Source organism: Pleurodeles waltl, chromosome 3_1 (genome assembly GCF_031143425.1).
Source record: "Pleurodeles waltl isolate 20211129_DDA chromosome 3_1, aPleWal1.hap1.20221129, whole genome shotgun sequence".
NCBI classification, from domain to species: domain Eukaryota; kingdom Metazoa; phylum Chordata; class Amphibia; order Caudata; family Salamandridae; genus Pleurodeles; species Pleurodeles waltl.
This window is the reverse complement of record NC_090440.1, coordinates 1,013,839,728-1,013,859,865: the sequence shown is the minus strand read 5'-3', so window position 1 is coordinate 1,013,859,865 and position 20,138 is coordinate 1,013,839,728. Positions and strand designations below refer to the sequence as shown.

The following is a 20,138-nucleotide window of genomic DNA, read 5'->3' as shown; positions in this document are numbered from 1 at the left end:
GGTTTCCTCCTTGGATTCATAACACCACCAGAAGCACACTCATCACCCAATGGTTTACCTATCACAGCAAAACCAGGTCTTTAGAGCCTAATGAAATATCATGAAAAATAGCACAAGCACCTTTGATATGTCAGTTAGGCAACCTGAAATACAACAGGGAATTGACAGGCTTCTCATGAGCTGTTGTGATGTGATTGTCTGTGAGACTAACCATGTAAACTTATTAACTGAGTCCTGGACATGTTAAGTATGCGGCACCTCTCTTTCGAATGTACTCTCCCTTTTCACAGTCCTTCACCTCAGGACCAAGGCAATTCTCTCTCTACTTACATTCAAGGGGAAGATCCTCTTCATATGTATCCAACACAGTTGAAATAATCACAATATTACAATATAGCACTAATAGAAACAGTAACTGTACAAGTGAAACTTCTCATGTTTTGTCTTTTCGTAAGATTTAGCAATTATCTTTACTCACTATCATTCTATTTTGCAAAAGAAATGCAGGCTACAAACATATGTTTAGTCTTGATTCTCAGATTAACTTTGTTTCATTTCATCATCAAATATCTTGAAATTCCATTTCTAGAACAAATGCATGCCTTCCGTACATTTTTGACAGATTTCAGCATTTGAGTAAGTGATTGATTTTTATTATTTGAATAATGAACAAACAAGTTGTGACTTAATTCGCAATTCTTCAACTATGGACTCTCAGCTTTCTGTCTTCTTTGCGTCCTCAATAAGATTTCAGGGCCAACAATCATCTCATGTTAGAAAAGTGAAAACCTGGTATGTTGGGCGGGGGGGGTGGAGAAGGGAGAGAGCAAGTCTGTTTCAGCAGTAGACATGGGGTGGTTGCTCTTTATGAGGTTTTGATGTCTATTTATGAAGCTACAAAGAACCTGATATTGCTATATTTTTGATTTATACTTAATTAAGTAATATTAAACTAGATTTGCGTCCCTCTTTATTTACTTTACTTTCATGTGTTTTTCTGTAATTAAGGCGCATCTAATACTGAGATCACAAGTAACCAGTGATTCTGATGAAGAAAACAGTGGCATTCGGAAAAGGAAATTGTCCTTAAGGGAAAACGAAGAGAAAGGTAATATTCTCATATTCTAGTTTATTATGTCATTGTTTTTGTGTTACCTGGAAAACGTTCATTTTGTGTGTCTGCTATACATTTGTTTGGTAAGAGGTGCATTGAATCCACTCGTTAAGAAAGGACCAGTAATTCAAACTACATTGACAAAGTCATCAGAACAAAAATGTCAGCCATGTTGAAGGCACTGGACTGGTTTAAAAGGAGTTGCCCATGAGGAGGCCCAAGATACATTGGCCCAAATTTAAGAAGAGGCGCTGCATTATATGCAGCGCCACTGTTCTTGCGCTCATCAGTGCCCCCCTAAGGCCACCATGTGTGTGCCGTATTAAACATACGGCGCACCATGGCACAGGTTACAGGACAATAACGTTGGCATTTTTGATGCTATTGTAGTACATTGCAGGATTAGCACCAAAAATAGTGGTGCTAATCCTGCAAGGTACAGAGGGGCTCGTTTTAAATAATGGTGTGCCCCTTTTAATGCTTGCTCTGTGCAAGCATTAAAAATCGCCGCAAAAAATGGCACAGTGGAATATTATAGATTGCGCCAGTTTGTAAATCTGGTGTGGTGAATTTGGCCTCGTTGAGCCACATTAGAATCATAAGGCAAGGAGGTGCTAGGGCCTCTTAAATTTGGGCCATTGTGCTTTTGAAATCATTGAGCCTGACCAGCAGGACAGACTCAGTACTGTGTCTGGGATGAAAGCCTGCATGAGGCCAATGTATAACTCCTGATAATTGCAGAAGACCAGACAGCCAATGCACCATATGTTGCTCGAAAATCTGAGCAATAGCAGGAAGATGTCTGATTGGTTTATAGACCTGTAAGTCTCCAGGATCAAGGCTTACCCATTTCAGGAAGGATGTGCCTTTTATTTGGGCACATGGCCTCCTGACAGGGAGACATTGACAGTTTCTCGCATTGAAGATATAGGGGGTTATTACAACTTTGGAGGAGGTGTTAATCCGTCCCAAAAGTGACGGTTAAGTGACGGATATACCACCAGCCGTATTACGAGTCCATTATATCCTATGGAACTCGTAATACGGCTGGTGGTATATCCGTCACATTTGGGACAGATTAACACCTCCTCCAAAGTTGTAATAACCCCCATAATGTCCCGGGCCAAGGCTTGGAGCACTGAGACCGAACAGGGATTGTTGGGAGAGTGTGACCTAAATTTTGCCAAAGGGGTGCTAACTTCAGTGTTGAATATTTGGGGTAGCGCAGCCACCTCGGGTGCAGAAGACTTCTTGATTTGGGAGAAGGAGTGAGTTATGGCAGTGCCATTTGTGCTACTGATAAATTTGTAATTTCTACACAATCTGTTGCATAATAGGCACATTTCAATTAAAGTAGTGTTTGTAGATCAAATGGATCAAAATAATGCTGAAAGAGAAAGGGTCCTATAAACTGCCAATTCTTGTCTGTTTTCTTGCCCCAAATGCAGTGCTATAAAAAGTCATTTTTGCAAGGAATCAGAAAATTATGAAAACTATGGGTCAACATAGCGATATCAGTATAAATTTCATACGTGTGGGCTACAAACAACATTGTTGTGAACATGACAAATTATGAGACTAATGTGATAACTCCATATTTACGTGGTACATGTTGTAGCTACATAATTGCATAAATCCACTGGACTTCACCATTATTCATTGCCTTATCGACAATTTATTTAAGACAGAAATACAATTCCAAGCACTCTCCCTTATTAGCTGCACTTTAAAAACAGATTTTAAGCTGTCTTAAAACACATATGTAATATCAAAAATATGTAATGCGTAATGTGTATTTTTATCCACTATTTCCAACTTTGGGTTCTATTTACGGCCTTGTGGTTTATGATCTGACCAATGTCCCTTGAAGAATTTAAAACCCATCTGTTACTGTTGAAGTTATTTGCACTAAAACTGCCATGAATGTAGTGTTGCATTTGGAAAGCTTGTTTGTTTTAGAGACATTACCACTTAAAAAAGGAGCTGGGTGGGCTTCGAGTCAATACTTTTGTACATCATGAAAGGTAAAATGCATTTTGCTTATAACTTTAGCACTGTTTGATGAGTATGGAAGACTCTCAAGGCCTCATTTACAAGGCCTTTGTGCCACTGTTGAGTCATTCTTTTTTTTGTCACAAAGGTGACAGAAGCAGTGCTTTACACTGCTCCACATTTACAAATTGAAGCATTGGGCCCAATGCATCAGTTTGTAAAGCCTTGCATCACATTATACATGAGCTAGGTATAATGTTTGCAAGGCAGGCGTCCCCTCAGGAAAAGCCATTCAGAACTGACACAGTGAAATTTACAACATTTCACAGTGTAATTCTGTGACTTCACTGAATCAGAATTTTACCGCCTGTTCAGAGCAGGCATAAAACTAATGCAGGGCCTTTTGCAATGGGAGCCTCCTGGAATTGCTGGATTAGCATCATTTTTTTGACGCTAGTCCAGCAATGCGTGAGTTTAGTGCCACAGATGCATCAGAATTTCTGACGCATCTGTGAAAACATACGCTATGGAGCTCTGTATTGTAAATACAGCACATCTATGGTGTTGTTAGGGGGACATAGAGCAGCTCAAGAAATCTCATACATCAGAGCCAAAGCGTCAGATTCTTATAAATGAGGCACAAAGCATGTTTACCTACTTTTACAAGTTAATAACGTTTCAGGTACAACCCAGTTCACTTCCCCACATCCAAACTATTGTCCTGCTCTGTGAGCAGTCTTCATACATCACTAAGGTCAAACAATAGTAGACCAGCTATTAGTTGGCTAATGCTAATAAGCCCACTGGAGGTTTAGAAAGAAAACAGATAACTTTCTAAAGGTTACTTTTCCTACATATTTAAAAATGGATTTGACTATAAACTGTACTTTGACATTTTCTAGGAATCATCTACCACCCAGCCAGTGAAAATAACGTTTGAAGGCTAGACACTGGAGGAAAATGCCAAGTTTAATTTTGCTCAGGTTCCACTTTTAAATATCAGACACCCTATCTTGTGGGCACCAAGGTGTGCTTCAGGTGACTTAATAATATGTAAAAGCAGGGTCTTTTACCTCTCAAAAAGAGGGTTCTTTAAGAATAAAAAAGAAAGGTGGCAATGTCATGGTGTCTGTACATCCAACCTGTTGCCAATCAGTGAGGCAAATCTAATGGTGAGTTGAAGTCCGCAATAAAACTGGGGCTTAACCCAGTAGCCCACCAAACCACCGAGGGTGAACAAGTCAGGGCACAGAGCTCGATCTGGTCCTGTACATCAGTGGAGAAAAAAAACAGGGGGCACAAAGGTAGTCCAATCCGCATGTAAGGAACTGCTGTAAGTCTGTAGTTTTGAGTAGTTGTATTTTATTCTTCACATTTCATACATCACCGGTCACAGTCCAATGAGAATAGACAGCCGACACTTGTTTCATCACAATTACTTTTTCAAGGCTGCAAATGATATACAACAGCTGAGATTCAATCTCATGGATGACAATAGGGATTAGTAGTGTGCCCTCACAAATAATAACAACCTACAACCCTAGGTGAAAACAAAGGAAGCGTTTTTTTTACAGGTTTGAAAGCAGGGTTTTAGGCTGCTGCATTCAAACTACTCAAAGTCATGTTTTACAGTCCATACTTGTGGATGGCACTATTGGTGTTGCAGGCCACAGATGACATTTAAATTCCAGGTCCGTGGTGCATTTTCAACGCCACGTACTAGGGACTTATAGGCAAGTTAAATAGTTCCATTAGTGGTAAGCCATTTTAATCATGTTTAAAGAGAAGCACAGGCACTTAACACTTTTTTTTTAGCAGGGGCCAGGTGCACAGTGTTTTAAGGCTAACAACAATAGGGCTAGAAACAGGCAAAAAATCTGAGGTGACCATGTAGAAATGGAAGATTTGCTACAGAAGGTTTGGGGTGAAGCCAAGTACTGTAATATACACTGTTTCTAAGTGGGAATGTTCCTGAAATTACAAGTTGTTTTTCTTCAACAGTCTTTAGGACAGGTACCAAATAGAAAAAGTAACAATAAAATCCTAGACAGAATCCGCTCACAACAATCACCACAGGATCAGGTCAGTTTGCCCCAATAAACGTAGATCCGATGCTCTTCAGGTGTGCAGCACTCCCTGCTAACTGGACAGCAAACAGAGGTCAACAGCCTCCTCAGAATAAACAGGACCTTCTTCAGGCTGCAGCTTCCAAGAGCAAACAGAAATCTGCAGCATGCCAATCAACTTCTGCAGGCAGTCATTTTTAGACAAGAATGAGCATCACATGGGTTTGCCACCTTTCAACCAGAGCGAGAATCATTTAACTTCACCCTCTCTTGTTCCTGCACCTTGTTCCAAGGAAGCCTTTGAACTGTCAGAATTATGTCAGGTCAGTGGGTGGATGAGTGATGTTCATTAGGATATCGGGTTGTCGCACAGCCTAGGGGTATTAACATGGAACATTAATGGTTTAGTGAGAATATCAAATCTGGAAAGTTTTAAGAATCTAATTAATCAACATCAGATTGTATGTTTACAAGAAACATGGCTCTGCGACAAACCCCCTGCGATCCATGGCTTTGTACAAATAAATAGGACAGACAAGAGAAGTCTGCAGGGACACCCCTCGGGAGGTTAATAACCCTGATATCCACCATAATAGCTAAGAAGGTTGCACCATTTGAAGTGAAATGTCACTAGTTGGTGGCCTGTAGGGTGCAACTCCACAATCCTGATAGGAGGTATGAATGTATGGTAATAAATGTGTACAGCCTTTGGGGGAGATGGGAAGAATACAGGTCAGAAATAGAAGGATTTAAGGAAGATGAGGATTCCTTGTGTTTAAACTACCATAAAGACATGCTCATTCTGTTGGGAGAATTCAATCATAAGTTAGGCTGATGTAGGGTTGACCCTTGGTTTGAAGAGATACTGTCTGCATGTAATATAAATTTCACAAGTTTCCCAACAACTTTGCTTTTGGCACGAGATGTGGCCCTAGAGAAATACCTGGAGTCCAAGGGCCTATTTTGTCTCAATTGTCGGATGGATCCTGATCGACCCGTGCATCGTACATTCAAAAACTTTTCACAGTTTTGCCCCATTTATTATATTTTCATGCATGCCTGCAATTTTGATAAAATCAGAGGTTTTCAGGTAGTGCAAGGAGAAAGAAGTGACCATTACCAGTTACAACTGGAAATAAGAACAGGTGAATGGAGGTTGCGAGCAATGGTAATTCCCCTACAGATAAGTTATTCAAAGCGCCTCCCTACTAGAATCACTGAAGAATGCATGGGGAAATTATCCAAATTTCAGCAGATACAAGTGTTGAGCAATACCCCAGTCAACAACATAGGGTGGTGCGAAAATATATTTAGAAAGGTGGTTCACTGTCTAAGGGTCGCCCTAAAAGACAACAGGAAAAGGGAAAGTAGGACCCAGGCAACTGGAGGAAGGGAAATGGGTGGTTTGATGAGGAACATAGGGATTTAAAAGCCGAAATGAGGAGAGGGAAAAAAGCCTCAAAATAAGGTTCAACTATGAAAGTTACAATAGCCTCCAGAATATTAGGAAAGTATATAAAACACAAATCAAAAATTTGAAACAAGTTTATAAGGAGAAGTGTTGGTGTAATCTGCAGGATGCAACAGAAACTAAAAACTCACAAATGTTTTGGTAGTTGGTGCAGAAAGGTTCAGGGGGAACACAGGGGGCTAGGAACTGTGTGGTGGAAGAGGATGTTTGGGCTGAATTTTTTAAAGAAATATATGCTAACGGGCCACAGCCTGTGATAGGGCGAGCAACCTAATGGAAAGGAGTGGATGAAGACATTAGCGCCCACCAAACTCCTGCAGTTAGGTCACCGCCAGTGCAGTGACCTTACCGCAGCCCCTGTTTCGCGTTTCCCACTGGGTCAGCGGGCAGAAACAGAGTTTCCACCCGCTGGCCCAGCGGGAAACATTCCACAACATTGACGCCGGCACGTAATCGAGCCAGCTGCAATGTTGCAGTACGAAGGGTGCAACAGCACCCATCGCACTTTTAACTATCTGCTAAGCAGACAGTGAAAAGCACAATGGGGCTGTCCATGGGGGCCCCTGCACTGCCCATGCCAAGTGCATGGGCCCCATTGGGCCCCGGCACCCCCATCTCCGCCAGCTTTTAAATGCTGGTGCAACCACCATGTAAAAGCCAGTGGGGAGGGGACTCGTAATCCCAAGGGCAGCGCTGCCCTGTCGGATTAAGACCGCAGGCACTGCCAGGCCATCAGCCTGCTAAAAAGTGGCAGTGCTGGTGTTCCGACCTAGGACCGCCAGACTCACAATGAGGGACTAGGTCCCTGTTTTCAGAAGCCGAAATTAAATGCACTATATTGAAGCTGGTACTGACTAGAATGGCTGGACCGGATAACCTTCTGGCTGTCTTAATAAAGACCATGCCTGACTGGTTGGCAGAACTCTTTCAATCAATGTTTCTTCACATACTAGCAAATGTCCAGTTTCCAGAAAACTGGATATGTGCAACTATCAGACCCATTTACAAAAGGGGAGATATGAAGGTCCCAAAGCATTATAAGTTGATTAACTTGTTGAATATTGGAGAAAAATTGTTTGCAAAAATTATTTTAGGCAGGCTAAAAGAGTGGGCTGAACTGAATCATATTGTACCTCCAGAGGGGGCTTCAGGGGACATCATTCAACAATTGACTACTATTTTTCCCTGTGGTTCATTGCACAGAAGTCAGTAGTGCAAAGAGACAGGTTGGTCTGCTGCTTCATAGACTGCCATGCTGCTTTTGATTTGGTGGACTGTAAGTGCTTATGGGAAATGCTGGAAAAGCGAGACATCCTCAAGAGTCTTTTGGTTTTAATTCAGAAGCTACACTCACAAAACTGGGCTCAGGTAATTTTGGACACAGAGGGGACAATGACACAGAAAATACAGATCAATTATGGGTTGATGTAGGGTTGTGTTTTGGCCCCTTTACTCTTTTCCCTATTTATAGCTCATCTTCCATCACCTCTGGCAGTGAAAAGAGATGCTATCCCTAGGATAGGTGGGAAACACGTAGCATGCCTCTTGTATGCAGACAATCTTGTGATTTTAGATCTAACAGAGTTAGGCCTGCAAAGGAAGTTAGACACCTTTCTGGATTATTGTAATGCTAAAATGTTAGTGGCAACCAAGGAGAAGATTACAGTGCTGAGTTTTGGTTAAACAAAAACGGTGAAGTTCAGAAGGCACCTTGGTTCCAGCAAGTTGGAATTGGTTAATGAATATAAGTATTTAGGGGTCTGGTTTGAAAAGTTCTTAAAGTAGAATGTTCAGTGTGAATCACTAAAAGTATGGGCACTTGTCTCGATCAGTGGTTTAAATAAATGTATTAGGGACTAAGGGATGATGTCCCATAGGCCGGTCCTCGAAGCTTACACTGCTATGATACCCACTCAATTCCAGTACGGAGCTGAGTTGTTAAGCGTCAGTGGTAAAAGCATTTGTGATGTTGAGGAGGGGAAATGCTTAAAAAGCCTACTGTCTTTACCAGGATCATCTATGATAGAGGCTGTGAGACTGAAGCCAGTCATGACATCATGGAGCATGCTGGCCAAAGTGGCATTAATTCGATTTTGGCAATGTCTGAGTGCTGGCAAGGGGCAAAAGGTCTCTTTATGGTGTAAAAATGAAAATAGGCAAAGTGAATTGAGCTGGGCTAAGGGTGTTAGGAAAGGAGTGAAGGTTATCTGTGGGGAAATAAAGGTCAATTGGTGCTCTGAGACTTTACAAATAGAGGTCTCGAAGAGTGAACTTAGGACACTCGGTAAGGAACTGTCCAGAGAATATGATTGGCAGTACATATAGGGTAAAAACACAGTTTTTGCTCAATGCTTGTCAAAATTAAGCATCGTTCCCTTATGTGGATATATTACCTAACCGCAACCTTGGATATGAATTGCTAAAGCTAAGGATTGGATTCAATCCATGTCACTGTAATTCCAAGATAAAATCAGCAATGATAAATACTACGGGCAAATGCACATGTGATTTGAGGAAAAAATGCAATCATTTGCACATTTTAATAGGCTCTCTAAAAGTTCTGCCCCTCCAGAAAAGATTTTACATCCAATTTCTAAAACAAATAGCATCAGGAATCGGACGCGAGCTTTAGCACTACTAACTGATATGCGATTCCTGGATGTTGCATGTGCTGTAGGGAGATTTATGATTACAGTAAAAAAGTTGTTTATGAGTACTTGAAGGTTGGTTTTAGGAAATGTATGCACCAGGGTTAATATGAACTTCGCTGGTTAGGGTGAAGATACATAATTGTTGTATATTTTATGGTATATAGATTTCAAATGGTGGTTCTAGAAGGGTATATTTTGAGGGAATGTTTTTATAAATGTGATTTTATTCATATGTATTTTATTTGTATATATTTATGTGCTTAAAGACCTTTGGTCTAAATAAACATTTCTCTGTTGATTGATTTGTTGCAGGAATGTATAGGATTTTTAGGTTCTCCAGGAAACCGAGTTACCCAGAACCAAAAACTGAACTGCGCCTTACAATGGTTTTTCATTGCATACTGGGTGTAGAGCAATTCACTTTGTAAAAGTTTAAGAGTGAAAATGGGTATCAAATTAATCTATGTATTTCTGAATTAGAAATAGTGATACACCAAATGGGACAGCCCACTTTAAACTGCTGAGCCATGTGGCCTCTAATAATGTACCCAGACACTCACTGAGTTTTTTCAGACATGCTGGACCTCCTGAGGGAAGCACAACTTTGGTCGCTCTGGTACAGCAAGGGGCACTTTTGGACAGTAAAGTTTGATCGCTGTGGTACAGCAAGGGGCATCTTCGGTCACTTTCCTTGACGAGCTCAATTACGGAATAACTAAAATGGTCGTCTTTCAACGACAAAATAAGCACTTTGTAGTACATGCAGATATGCAGAATCTAATATTCTATTTATTTCAGTGATTGACTGTGCAGGGGTGTCACGACTACCCTTTTAATCGTGTGCTTATATTATAAACTGATTTCTCCATCCTGCAGAGTGTGAAATGGAAAACAATCAAAACGAATCCAAAGGTTCTGTGAATAATTCCGGACAATATCCCTGCACACAACCTCCACTGGATGACAGGAAAAGTGGAACATCGTCTTTCACGTCTTCCATTGACAATGAAAAGAACCCCCTATTTGCTGAAATCATTGATTACACAACTGTGATGAGAAAAACATCAGGACTGGAATTTGAAGAAGCTGTATGTCCCTCCGGCAGGATCAACTTTAACAGAAGAAGTCATTCGTACAAAGGTAAATCAGTCATCAGTTCAATATTCTCGTAATCAAACCGCAAGGAAATTATCCGCTTTGAAGTGAGTTCCTTTCATTAATGTTCCTGTAATTCAGATGTTCACAAAGCACCATGGCCCATATTTATACTTTTTTTGCGCCGCATTTGCGTCGTTTTTTGACGCAAAATCGGCGCAAATTTACAAAATACAATGGTATTTTGTAAGTTTGCGCCGATTTTGCGTCAAAAAACGACGCAAATGCGGCGCAAAAAAAGTATAAATATGGGCCCATGTATTTGGTAGAAACTAGGCGGAAATAGATAACTATGTTTTCACATCAAAAAATAGACAAACGTTGTACAGATTTCCCTCAAGCTATCTGAAAAATCGAAGATGGCGTTCCTGTGCGCCACAGAGCAAAATGGAGTAAGTAGGTAGATTTGTGCTACAATTTAGCAAAGAAAATAGAATGTACAGTGCATGAAAAGTCAAGACTTTTGACAAACCTGCTTCGACCCTCAAAGAGGCCTGTTGAGAGAATTTAACAAAAGCATGTGAAAATAGATTGATGCTGTAAGAGTTGCATGTCATGATATTACACCTGAATATATGATTTTAGCTAAAGAAAACCATTACATCATACTTAAGACCGCTACGGTACATTTCTGCCCATTTTAGGCACATTGTATGCACTTTGCTACCAATTCCCTTGCTGTTTATACGATGTTGCAGTGTTTCCATGATTTTCTACGGGGATACAACATACCTATAACGCTCCCAAAAGATGGTAGAACTGTCTGACAATAACAATACCACACATTTCTACTGTCACCAAAACAGTTCTCAATTTGCATATCTTAACCAACAAACATGAAAGCTGGTAGTTTAAGAAGCCCTGCATAAAAAATAAAACCACTTCTGCAGACAGTTACCTATTTATATGTGTTTTTAGCATTTGTCAAAATTAACTTAACATGGGGGTTATGTTCTGACTTCAACCACAGAGCCAATAGTGGAATGCTAATACATATATATAAATATTGTTGGAATGTGGATTATTGGTAAAGGCAGGTAAGTACCTACACTTACCAATAGGCCTCTACCCTCCACTTAGGTTCAGTTAGGTCTCAATGAATGAAACCCAGCTCAACCCTTGGTAGCTTGGCAACAAGCGACAAGGCTTAACTTAGGAGACAAGTGTGTAAAGCATTTAAAAATTACAAAACAATAAATAAGTAAAACACAAAACACAAAAAAAAACAACTCCAATTTATAAAAATAGATCATATTTTTATCTTTAAAATGCCACCAAAACGAATAGAATCAGATAAGAGGAACCGGAGAAATACATTTTTTTAAATCAGTGTTTTTTAACGCATAGAAACGAATAGCGCCAATCTGGTCATCTGGTCGCATCTCGACCGGGGCAAAGTCAAAGTTTAAGGCCGACTGTGATGGAGCCCTGCTCGGCTATAGCAAACGTGAGTCCTCGGTCAAAAGTTTACCTTCTGACTTAATCGTTTTCTTGAAGATTTTCTTCAGCGGGACGAGGTCGCCAGTCCAATCCAACCTGCCTGGAGCCCTTCCTCAGATATGCGTCGCAGGAGATCTGGGTGAAGATTTCTACGTTTGGACTTAGATGATTTTTCGAGACAAAAATCCTTTGACCAGGCCAAATCTGAATCTTGATCCGACGTCCCTGGAGCCCTCTTCCGATACACTGCTCAAGAGGTCCTGGTCAACTTTCTACACTCCGACTTAGTCACTTTTTGGGAGATTTTCTTCAGTGGGACAAACCTACAAGTCAGGCCGGGTCGCGGTTGAGGCAAGCTGGCTTGACTCACAGCGACGGGACAGTCACTCTATGGAGCTTTTTCCAAAAAGTTCACCAATCTTCTTCAAACTTTTGGATCTTCTTTCTGAAGGTCTTTGAATGTCCTTTAGGTGTCCACAGTTCACCCCAAGGTTCCAGAAGCTGTGAGTTGCTCCTTGGGGGTGCGGACTCCAACCCCCAGAATGCACCTGGCTCAAACTCCAAAATGGCCACTCAACAGTGGTCAGCTGGTCAGTTTCTTCAGGATTTGATGCAGGGGACTCTGGTTAGCTATTTTTCACCCGTAACAAACAGGAAGTTCCTCCTTGAACCAGTTAAAGACAGGCAAAGTCCTTCTTGTGGTGAAGCCCAAGTGTGTAGCTGGTGCAGTCCTTCAGAGTGCAGTCTCCAGGTGCAGGTCAGGGGTTCAGCAGGGCAGTCCTTCTTCTTCTGATGTTCTTCCTTGTAAGGATCTGAGGTGTGAGTGCTTCTCTGTTATAATTATCCGTGCTCTTGGGTGAAAAACAGGGGGGGTTCTGGGTATCCAATCCTGGGCAGGCTTCTTCCCCCTTTGATGACCACTTCCTGGGAAGTGTGGAAAAATCAATCCGAGAGGGCAACATTGCTCAAAAATCCAACATGGCTGAAAGTGATTTTTGGAGGTTGGATCTGGCGGAGCCCACCCACTTGTGTGGCTAGAAATCCTAAACACACCCCTCTCCAACCCTCTCCTAATCTAGTCAAGAGGGTATCTAATTGCCTGGGGTTGCAGGATGTGAGGGAGGTGCTGGGCTGCTCCAAATGTCCTTCCCTGTCTTTGAAGACCAGTTTGGCCGCCCCCCCTCTTCCTGCTTCCCCATCTGCTGAGGCAGATCTCCTCCTCAAGGCACATCCTTTGTGTTCAGCCCAGACCACTTCACACCTCATCAAGGCAGCCTGGACAGGCTGCATGAGACTGGCCAATCAGAGAAGGGCACTATATATATATATGTTTATATATATATATATATATATATATATATATATATATATATATATATATATATATAGAGAGAGAGAGAGAGCGAGAGAGAGAGAGAGAAGGCGGGTATAAGTAGATGGGGGTGTAAAAATGAGCACAGCATTGTAAAACTCTCATCTAGGAGACAGAATGTACCTTGAAATACCCTTGATTGTATTTCTCATGGTATCACAGACTCAAAGCCAACATCAATGACCTCAAGCAAATTGTCAGTGCTGCACTCTTGGCCTCATTAAATTGGTTCTTATTGATTGGGCCTTTTATGAGACCACCACTGGTCAGATGAAGATAGAGAAGAAGGTAAAGCATTTTATGGTCTATACACAAATGTAAATGAAAAAGATAAATCAATAAAACAATAGGTCCACTCTGTAGTATGTATTTAGTTCTCAGGTGATTACGTAGTGAATGTAAATAAAAACAGTCCATGGTGTTTGTATAAAGAAAAGAAGAATCACAGTAGTTTTATAGCAAGTACAATTAAACTCCCAGTAATATACCAATATGAAAACTAATATTCCTTTGCAATTGTTGGGTGTTTGGACAAAATATCGGATAAAAAAATATCTTGCAGCAGAAATGTTGTGTCAACAATATTGCTACTTCACATATATCATGGTATGGAATATCAAAGTTAAGAATATTGATTTTAGTGTTGTTTATAATATTTATAAAAAATATTGATGTCGTACATACCATTGGATATAATATCGTTTTATTTTTATTTTTAAATAGTATGTAATTCATTGCATTTTTTAATCTATTTTTTGATAATTTATTTAATGTTTTTCATTTTAGATGTGTCAGCACAGATGGCTATCAGGGATGGTGAAACCTTTAGAGCTCATCCCACATATGGGTCTTTTCACAAGCCCAGCTTGGGAGCATGAGGTGTAACCTCCTTACAGCCTTAGCCTTTGTACCTGATCTCTGGGAACACCCAGGTTGCCTGGCAGGAGGTCAGAAACCTTTCCTGGCAGCAGCAAGCATGCAATAAAAACCATGGGATACTTGCCCACAGTACAAAGAAAGGTGGCAAAGTGGTGGGCAACCTCTAGTGTGCCACCTTGGTGCATGCCAGCCATCCCTCTGCACCAGATTTGTGTTGGGGGAGAGAATGCAAGTTTTTTTACACCAGACTCGACACATCTAGCAAGTACCATAATGGAGCTAGCAGCCCTGGTCTGCTGGAGCTTAAGTTCCATGTTATCCTCTGGACCAGCCTGCACTTATAGTGTGCTTTAACGGAGAGGATGCTGTAGAAAAAATTTAAGTTTGTGCTTAAATGTCTGAACCCTAAATACAATGCACCCTCCCTCCTGGGCTGTAGAGGCCTTCCTTAGTGGTGTCTGACATACATATAAGGCAGTGTATGGGACTGTACCACTCTTGCACAGTAGAACCTGAGCAGTTTGCACTGCTCTGGCAGTCTGCAATGGCAGGTCTGCCACCAGCAATTTGAGAGGCTCAACTAGGGTGGCACCAACTTGTGCTGCAGCCCTAGGAACCCCCTTAACACCTATACCCTGTGTTCCCTGGGTGACATTCATCAGGGCCTTATAAGGGGGTAAAGTCTTGCCAATCAGGAACTCACTATGCCAATTTAACAATTTAAGGAGAGAGCACAGGCACTGGGGCCAGGTTAGCAGGCTTCTTCCAGTGCACATCAGCATTGGGGGCAAAATGTGGGGGTGACTACACAAATATATAACTGGAGATCAGATTGGCAGGGCAGAAGACTGACTAAGTGGTACGATTGATAGACATCAAACAATTGATGGTCCTGAGTCATTACTGCCCTACTATATATTCACTGTCAATATGTCTCAGTGGGTACTATGGGCCCAAATTGAATGGTCAGACATGTTCAGGACAATACCACTCCTTCTGTCAGGAAATTAGTCATATGTCACAGTATGGGTCAACCACACAAGAGTGAATGAATTACACATAGAATATTTACTCACTTTTTGAAGAAACATTGGAGTCATTTCCAATGGTTAGAAAAGAAAGCCTTGGTTGAGATGAGCTGCGATGCAGTGTACTGCATCGGGGATATAACTTACAGCGGTTCAGATGCAGAGTCTTGCCAGGTGATACGCTGTGTCAGTTCTGCTAGTACTACAGCTGGGTTGATAGAGCATCTTCAGGCACAATTCTAAGGGTCCAGGACTGGAGTTGCAACATTTGGGAGCGTAGGACTCACGGCTGTAGAGCACCAGGTGCTGGGTACAAGGCTGTAGCCTGTTTTGTCCCTGAGCCTCTGGTCAGGAGGCCAGCCAGCTAGCCCTTGGAGTCACTTTGGTGGTCTTGGGCGTAAGCTGCAAGTCCAGCCCTTCTGTAGTCCCTGCAGTAGTGAAAAATGCATTTAATAGTTTTTCTCTACCAGGACATGTAAAACTTGAAAGTACATCCCCTACTTTTTAAATACACTGCACGCCCCCCTCTGGGCTATTCAGGACCTATCCTAGTGGTGACATATATGTATTAAAAATGAAGGTTTGGGCCTGGAAAGTGTTTATGTTGCCAGATCGAAAGGTCTTTTAAAAACTGCATACACATGCGGCAATGGCAGACCTGAGACATGTTTTTTACAGGGCTACTTTCGTGGATTGCACAATAAGTGCTGCAGGCCCACCAATAGCATTTCATTTACAGGCCCTGGGTACAAGGGGTACCACTTTACTAGGGACTTACAAGTAAATTAAATGGGCTGAGTATATAAGCCAATTCAACCATGTTTGGGGGTGACAGCACAAGCACTTTAGCACAGCTTAGCAGTGGTAAATTGTGCAGAATACTATGGCCAACAAAAACAAGATCAGCAGAAAAAGGAGAGGTGAAGTCAAAATATTTGAGAGAATACCACCCTAAGGCTGACAGCACTAACAGTCCACATACTACAGTAATTTGGATATCTGTATGTTCCCTAATTTTGGTGCGAGTGCATTGAAATTGTCAAGGCCTGGCAAGAGATAATGATGCACAGGTTGAAAAGTATGGGTGCTAGAACACACCATTACTTCAAACAAATTATGGCATACATTCTACTGGAGGGGTGGGTGTCATCACTGAGTATGATTCTTATTAAGCCTGTCAGGTCTAACACTTAAAGTATTTTCTATCTATTCCAAAACTGGATTAAGCACTTATTAAATCTAATAGTATTAACATATGGGAAACACCACCTTGCAACGAGTGAAAATGACTTTAGAGGTTTTTTCACTCCCAGGACATGTAAACCATTAAATATACATGTGTTACAATAACAATATATATATATATATATATATATACTGTTACTTTTTGGATACACCCTGCCTAATGGGCTTTTAAGTCCTATTTTCAGGCTGACTTATACGTATTAAAAAGGAACGTTTATGGCTTCCAAATGGTTAATATTGTCAGGTTGAAATGGAAGTTTAAAACAGCTCATCCTTGCAGTAGTGGCCAGCCTAGAAACATGTTTTACAGTGCTACCTTAGTGGGGGGCATAATGGGTGCTGCAGCCCACAAGTTGCATTTAATTTACCAGCCCTGGGTGCAGGTAGTGCCATATACTGGGGCCCAACAAGTTAATTAAATGTGGCAATTAGGCGTGTGCCAATTCTACGATATTTGAAAATGAGAGCACAAGCACTTTACCACTGATAGACAGTAATAAAATGCACAAAGATGTATGCCCAACAAAAACAGGTCTGACAACAGAAGGCAAAATTGTGGGTTGTGTACTATGCAAAGGTTGGTCATTTTCAACCATCGCCCTCTGGAACACTTCTGGAAAACTCAGGGTTAACAAAGAGAAAAATTTGGAGCCACCTTGGCTGGAGTGAGTGAGTCATCTATGCAAAACATTGTGGTATTTTTCAGGCATAGGTTGACTGGACAGAAACTGGGGCAGAGATAATTTCAAATAGTGAATTAACAAACACACATTGTACATAATTTATGCTGCTGTTTGCTGTTTCTTTAATAACAACTGGCACAATGTTTTCAAACTCAAACTGTGATCCACAACCAGAGAGACAGGCAGAAAAGAGGAAAGAAAGTTGACGAGAAAGATCATAAAACAGTGAAAAAGAAGAAAAGATGGTTGAAAATGAACTTACGAGAGTGAGAAAACTTGTCAGGAAGTGTGTGGTGAAGGAAGCTAGACCCATGAAGGGGAACCAGATCAGCCGTGACTTTAGGCTACCTTGGCATACAGCAGCAACAATAGAGTGTTTCTCAGCTTAAGTTTTGGATGGAATGATATCATAAAATCCCAGTCGGTATATTGTCTGGCAGAAATATAGTTGTAGGAGACCAGGTTCTAATTGAACAGTAAAAACCCTCCAGTTTCTTGCTTTTTGGACTTCCTGAATTTTGAATCTCTGCTATAAGTCTCCCTAATTAACAAAGCATCATTTACTGTATGCTTCTGTTGAAAGGTTTCTGAGCTGTACACTGTCCACCGTTCCAAATAAAGGCTGCTGCTGTGCAGCTGTTGTAGGACATTTTGCACTGATTACCTGTGAACACTAGTGCGTACGCTTGTACGCACATCTCAGGTGGAGGGACAAAGGGCCATATTTATACTTTTTGACGCACAACTGCGCCAACGCAGTTGTGCGTCAAAAATTTTAACGCCGGCTAACGCCATTCCAAAGCGCCATGCGGGCGCCTTATTTATGGAATGACGTTAGCCGGCGCAGCTGACTGGTGTGCGTCAAAAAAAATGACCCACACCAGGCTGCGCCGGCGTAGGGGAAAATGGAGCTTGGGTGTCAAAAAATGGGGCAAGTCAGGTCTGAAGCAAAATTTTGCCCTCAACCCGATTTGCGTCATTTTTTTTGACTCCCAACCCCCATTGAAATGACTCCTGTCTTAGCACAGACAGGAGTCATGCCCCCTTGCCCAATGGCCATGCCCAGGGGACTTATGTCCCCTGGGCATAGTCATTGGGCATAGTGGCATGTAAGGGGGCACAAATCAGGCCCCCCTATGCCACAAAAAAATAAAAATACTTACCTGAACTTACCTTAAGTTCCCTGGGATGGGTCCCTCCATCCTTGGGCGTCCTCCTGGGGTGGGCAAGGGTGGCAGGGAGTGTCCCTGGGGGCATGGGTGGGCACCTCTGGGCTCCTTCCGAGCCCACAGGTCCCTTAACGCCTGCCCTGACCAGGCGTTAAAAAATTACGCAAAAGCGGCTGGACGTCATTTTTTTTGATCCGCCCACTCCCGTGCGTCATTTTTGCACGGGAGTTTAAATAAGGCGCACATGCCTTGGAGTAATTTTTTAGACGCGAACGCCTACCTTGCATATCATTAACGCAAGGTAGGTGTCCACGCTAAAAAATGACGCAAACTCCAAGATCTTTGGCGCTAGACGGGTCTAACGCCAAAGTATAAATATGGAGTTAGCTTTGCGTCGGATTTGCGTAAAAAAAACAACGCAATTCCGGCGCAAACAGAGTATAAATATGCCCCAAAGTATTTGCCTGACTCAGACTGGTACCTGAGGACAGATAGCCCTTTTAATAGTGGGTCACAGAATAAACTGATTATGGCCTTATCAGGCCTCAAAATTGAATTAGGAGTCCTAAAAGAAAAGTCCCCCTTATTTTTGGTTGACGTGCAGGTCTGTAGTGTTTGAACTGTGTTTGCGTTTTGGGTGAATAATGCTAAAAATGTAACTTTGGATTTTCATAATCAGTTTCTACTTTTATGCATTCGAATTTGTAGTTTAGATCTGGAAACACTTCTATAAACCTGTCATAATAAGATTCAGATTTTGAACTATCCTTCCGGGCCAAGTTAACCGCTCTTCTGGCCAGTTGGCTATTCAAAGCCTCCCCCTTAATAAGATGCCCGTTTACAGAGAGAAGTCTTCTCTTGGGAGATTACTGGGATGGAAATGAAATGAGCATAAGGTGGTTATCTGCCTCGCTATATTGAGCCTAGGTATGCTCCTTCCACTATAAACAAAGTGAGAGCTGGCAGAACTCTGCCACCAATTGTCATGATCCGTAGCCTGCACTCGCCTGTCTCTACTGAACAGATTAAGAGAAACAGTCCTCAGAACTTCAGAGGTGCTCTAATCTTGGGTTGTGGATAAGGTCGGACATGCATCTGGAGTGTTTGAACAATTTGGTATGAGGCTTCACAGATGCAAATCTATTGGATGAAATCGTGCAATAATACGCAAAAAACCTGATGACTTGCCCCCTGTAAAAGTTCATTTAGCTCTCGGAGACAGTAACAACAGTGACTTATTGATTGTCATTGGTCTTTGACCCCATTCCTTCTTTAAAAGTCAATATAATCAAATGCACCTGCATTTTAAATGTATGAGAAAGGGACGCTAATTTCCATACTGCTCATGCAATGCAATTGGATTTTATTGCAATAAACTAGGGGCCAGATTTACTTTTTCTTTAATGCAATCCAATGCAGCGAGGCAGTTTGCTTTAATGCATTGCATGAAAGGGAGAGATCAGAAATGCATCATATCTGCATCTACTAAGATATGGTGCACTTCTGCTCTCTCCCATTCCTGGTGCACTTTTTTCTCCCTAGAGCCAATGAAGGCACCATTGCACCTTGGTGCAAGGGTGCCTGTGTTACAGACAGTGCTTATTTTTTTTTAAACAAAAACATGCCAGTGCCCAAAGCCCTCCTCTGAAACACGTGGCTGCTGCAATTAAATGTGCGGACATGGAATACTGAGGCAGCGTAATCCTGAAGCCATCCCGAGCCTCTTATTTCCAGCCACCCTCTTCCCCTTCAGCTCACTCTTGCAGCTTTCCGTTTTCTCCCATTGTGACGCTTTTTCGTTTTTCTCTTCCTCCATCTTTCCCATAAGTCTTTCGCTCGCAGTAAATGCTTGAAGCAGAAACATAAGTGCTGG

At 41.8% G+C, this 20,138-nt stretch overlaps 1 protein-coding gene across 5 annotated transcripts in view; it reads left to right on the top strand.

Moving 5' to 3' along the window:
• The window catches only part of KCNH7 (potassium voltage-gated channel subfamily H member 7), a 1,745,544-nt gene that overhangs the window by 1,695,973 nt on the left and 29,433 nt on the right, over nt 1-20,138 (top strand). For all 5 annotated transcript variants that reach the window (XR_011201481.1, XM_069224264.1, XM_069224261.1 and 2 more), the window contains 2 exons: nt 1,009-1,108; nt 10,171-10,434. Coding sequence is in view for 4 of the 5 variants with exons in the window: in XM_069224264.1 (XP_069080365.1) it covers nt 1,009-1,108; nt 10,171-10,434 (364 nt within the window). In the remaining variant the exon portion in view is untranslated. The remainder of the gene's footprint in view (nt 1-1,008; nt 1,109-10,170; nt 10,435-20,138) is intronic.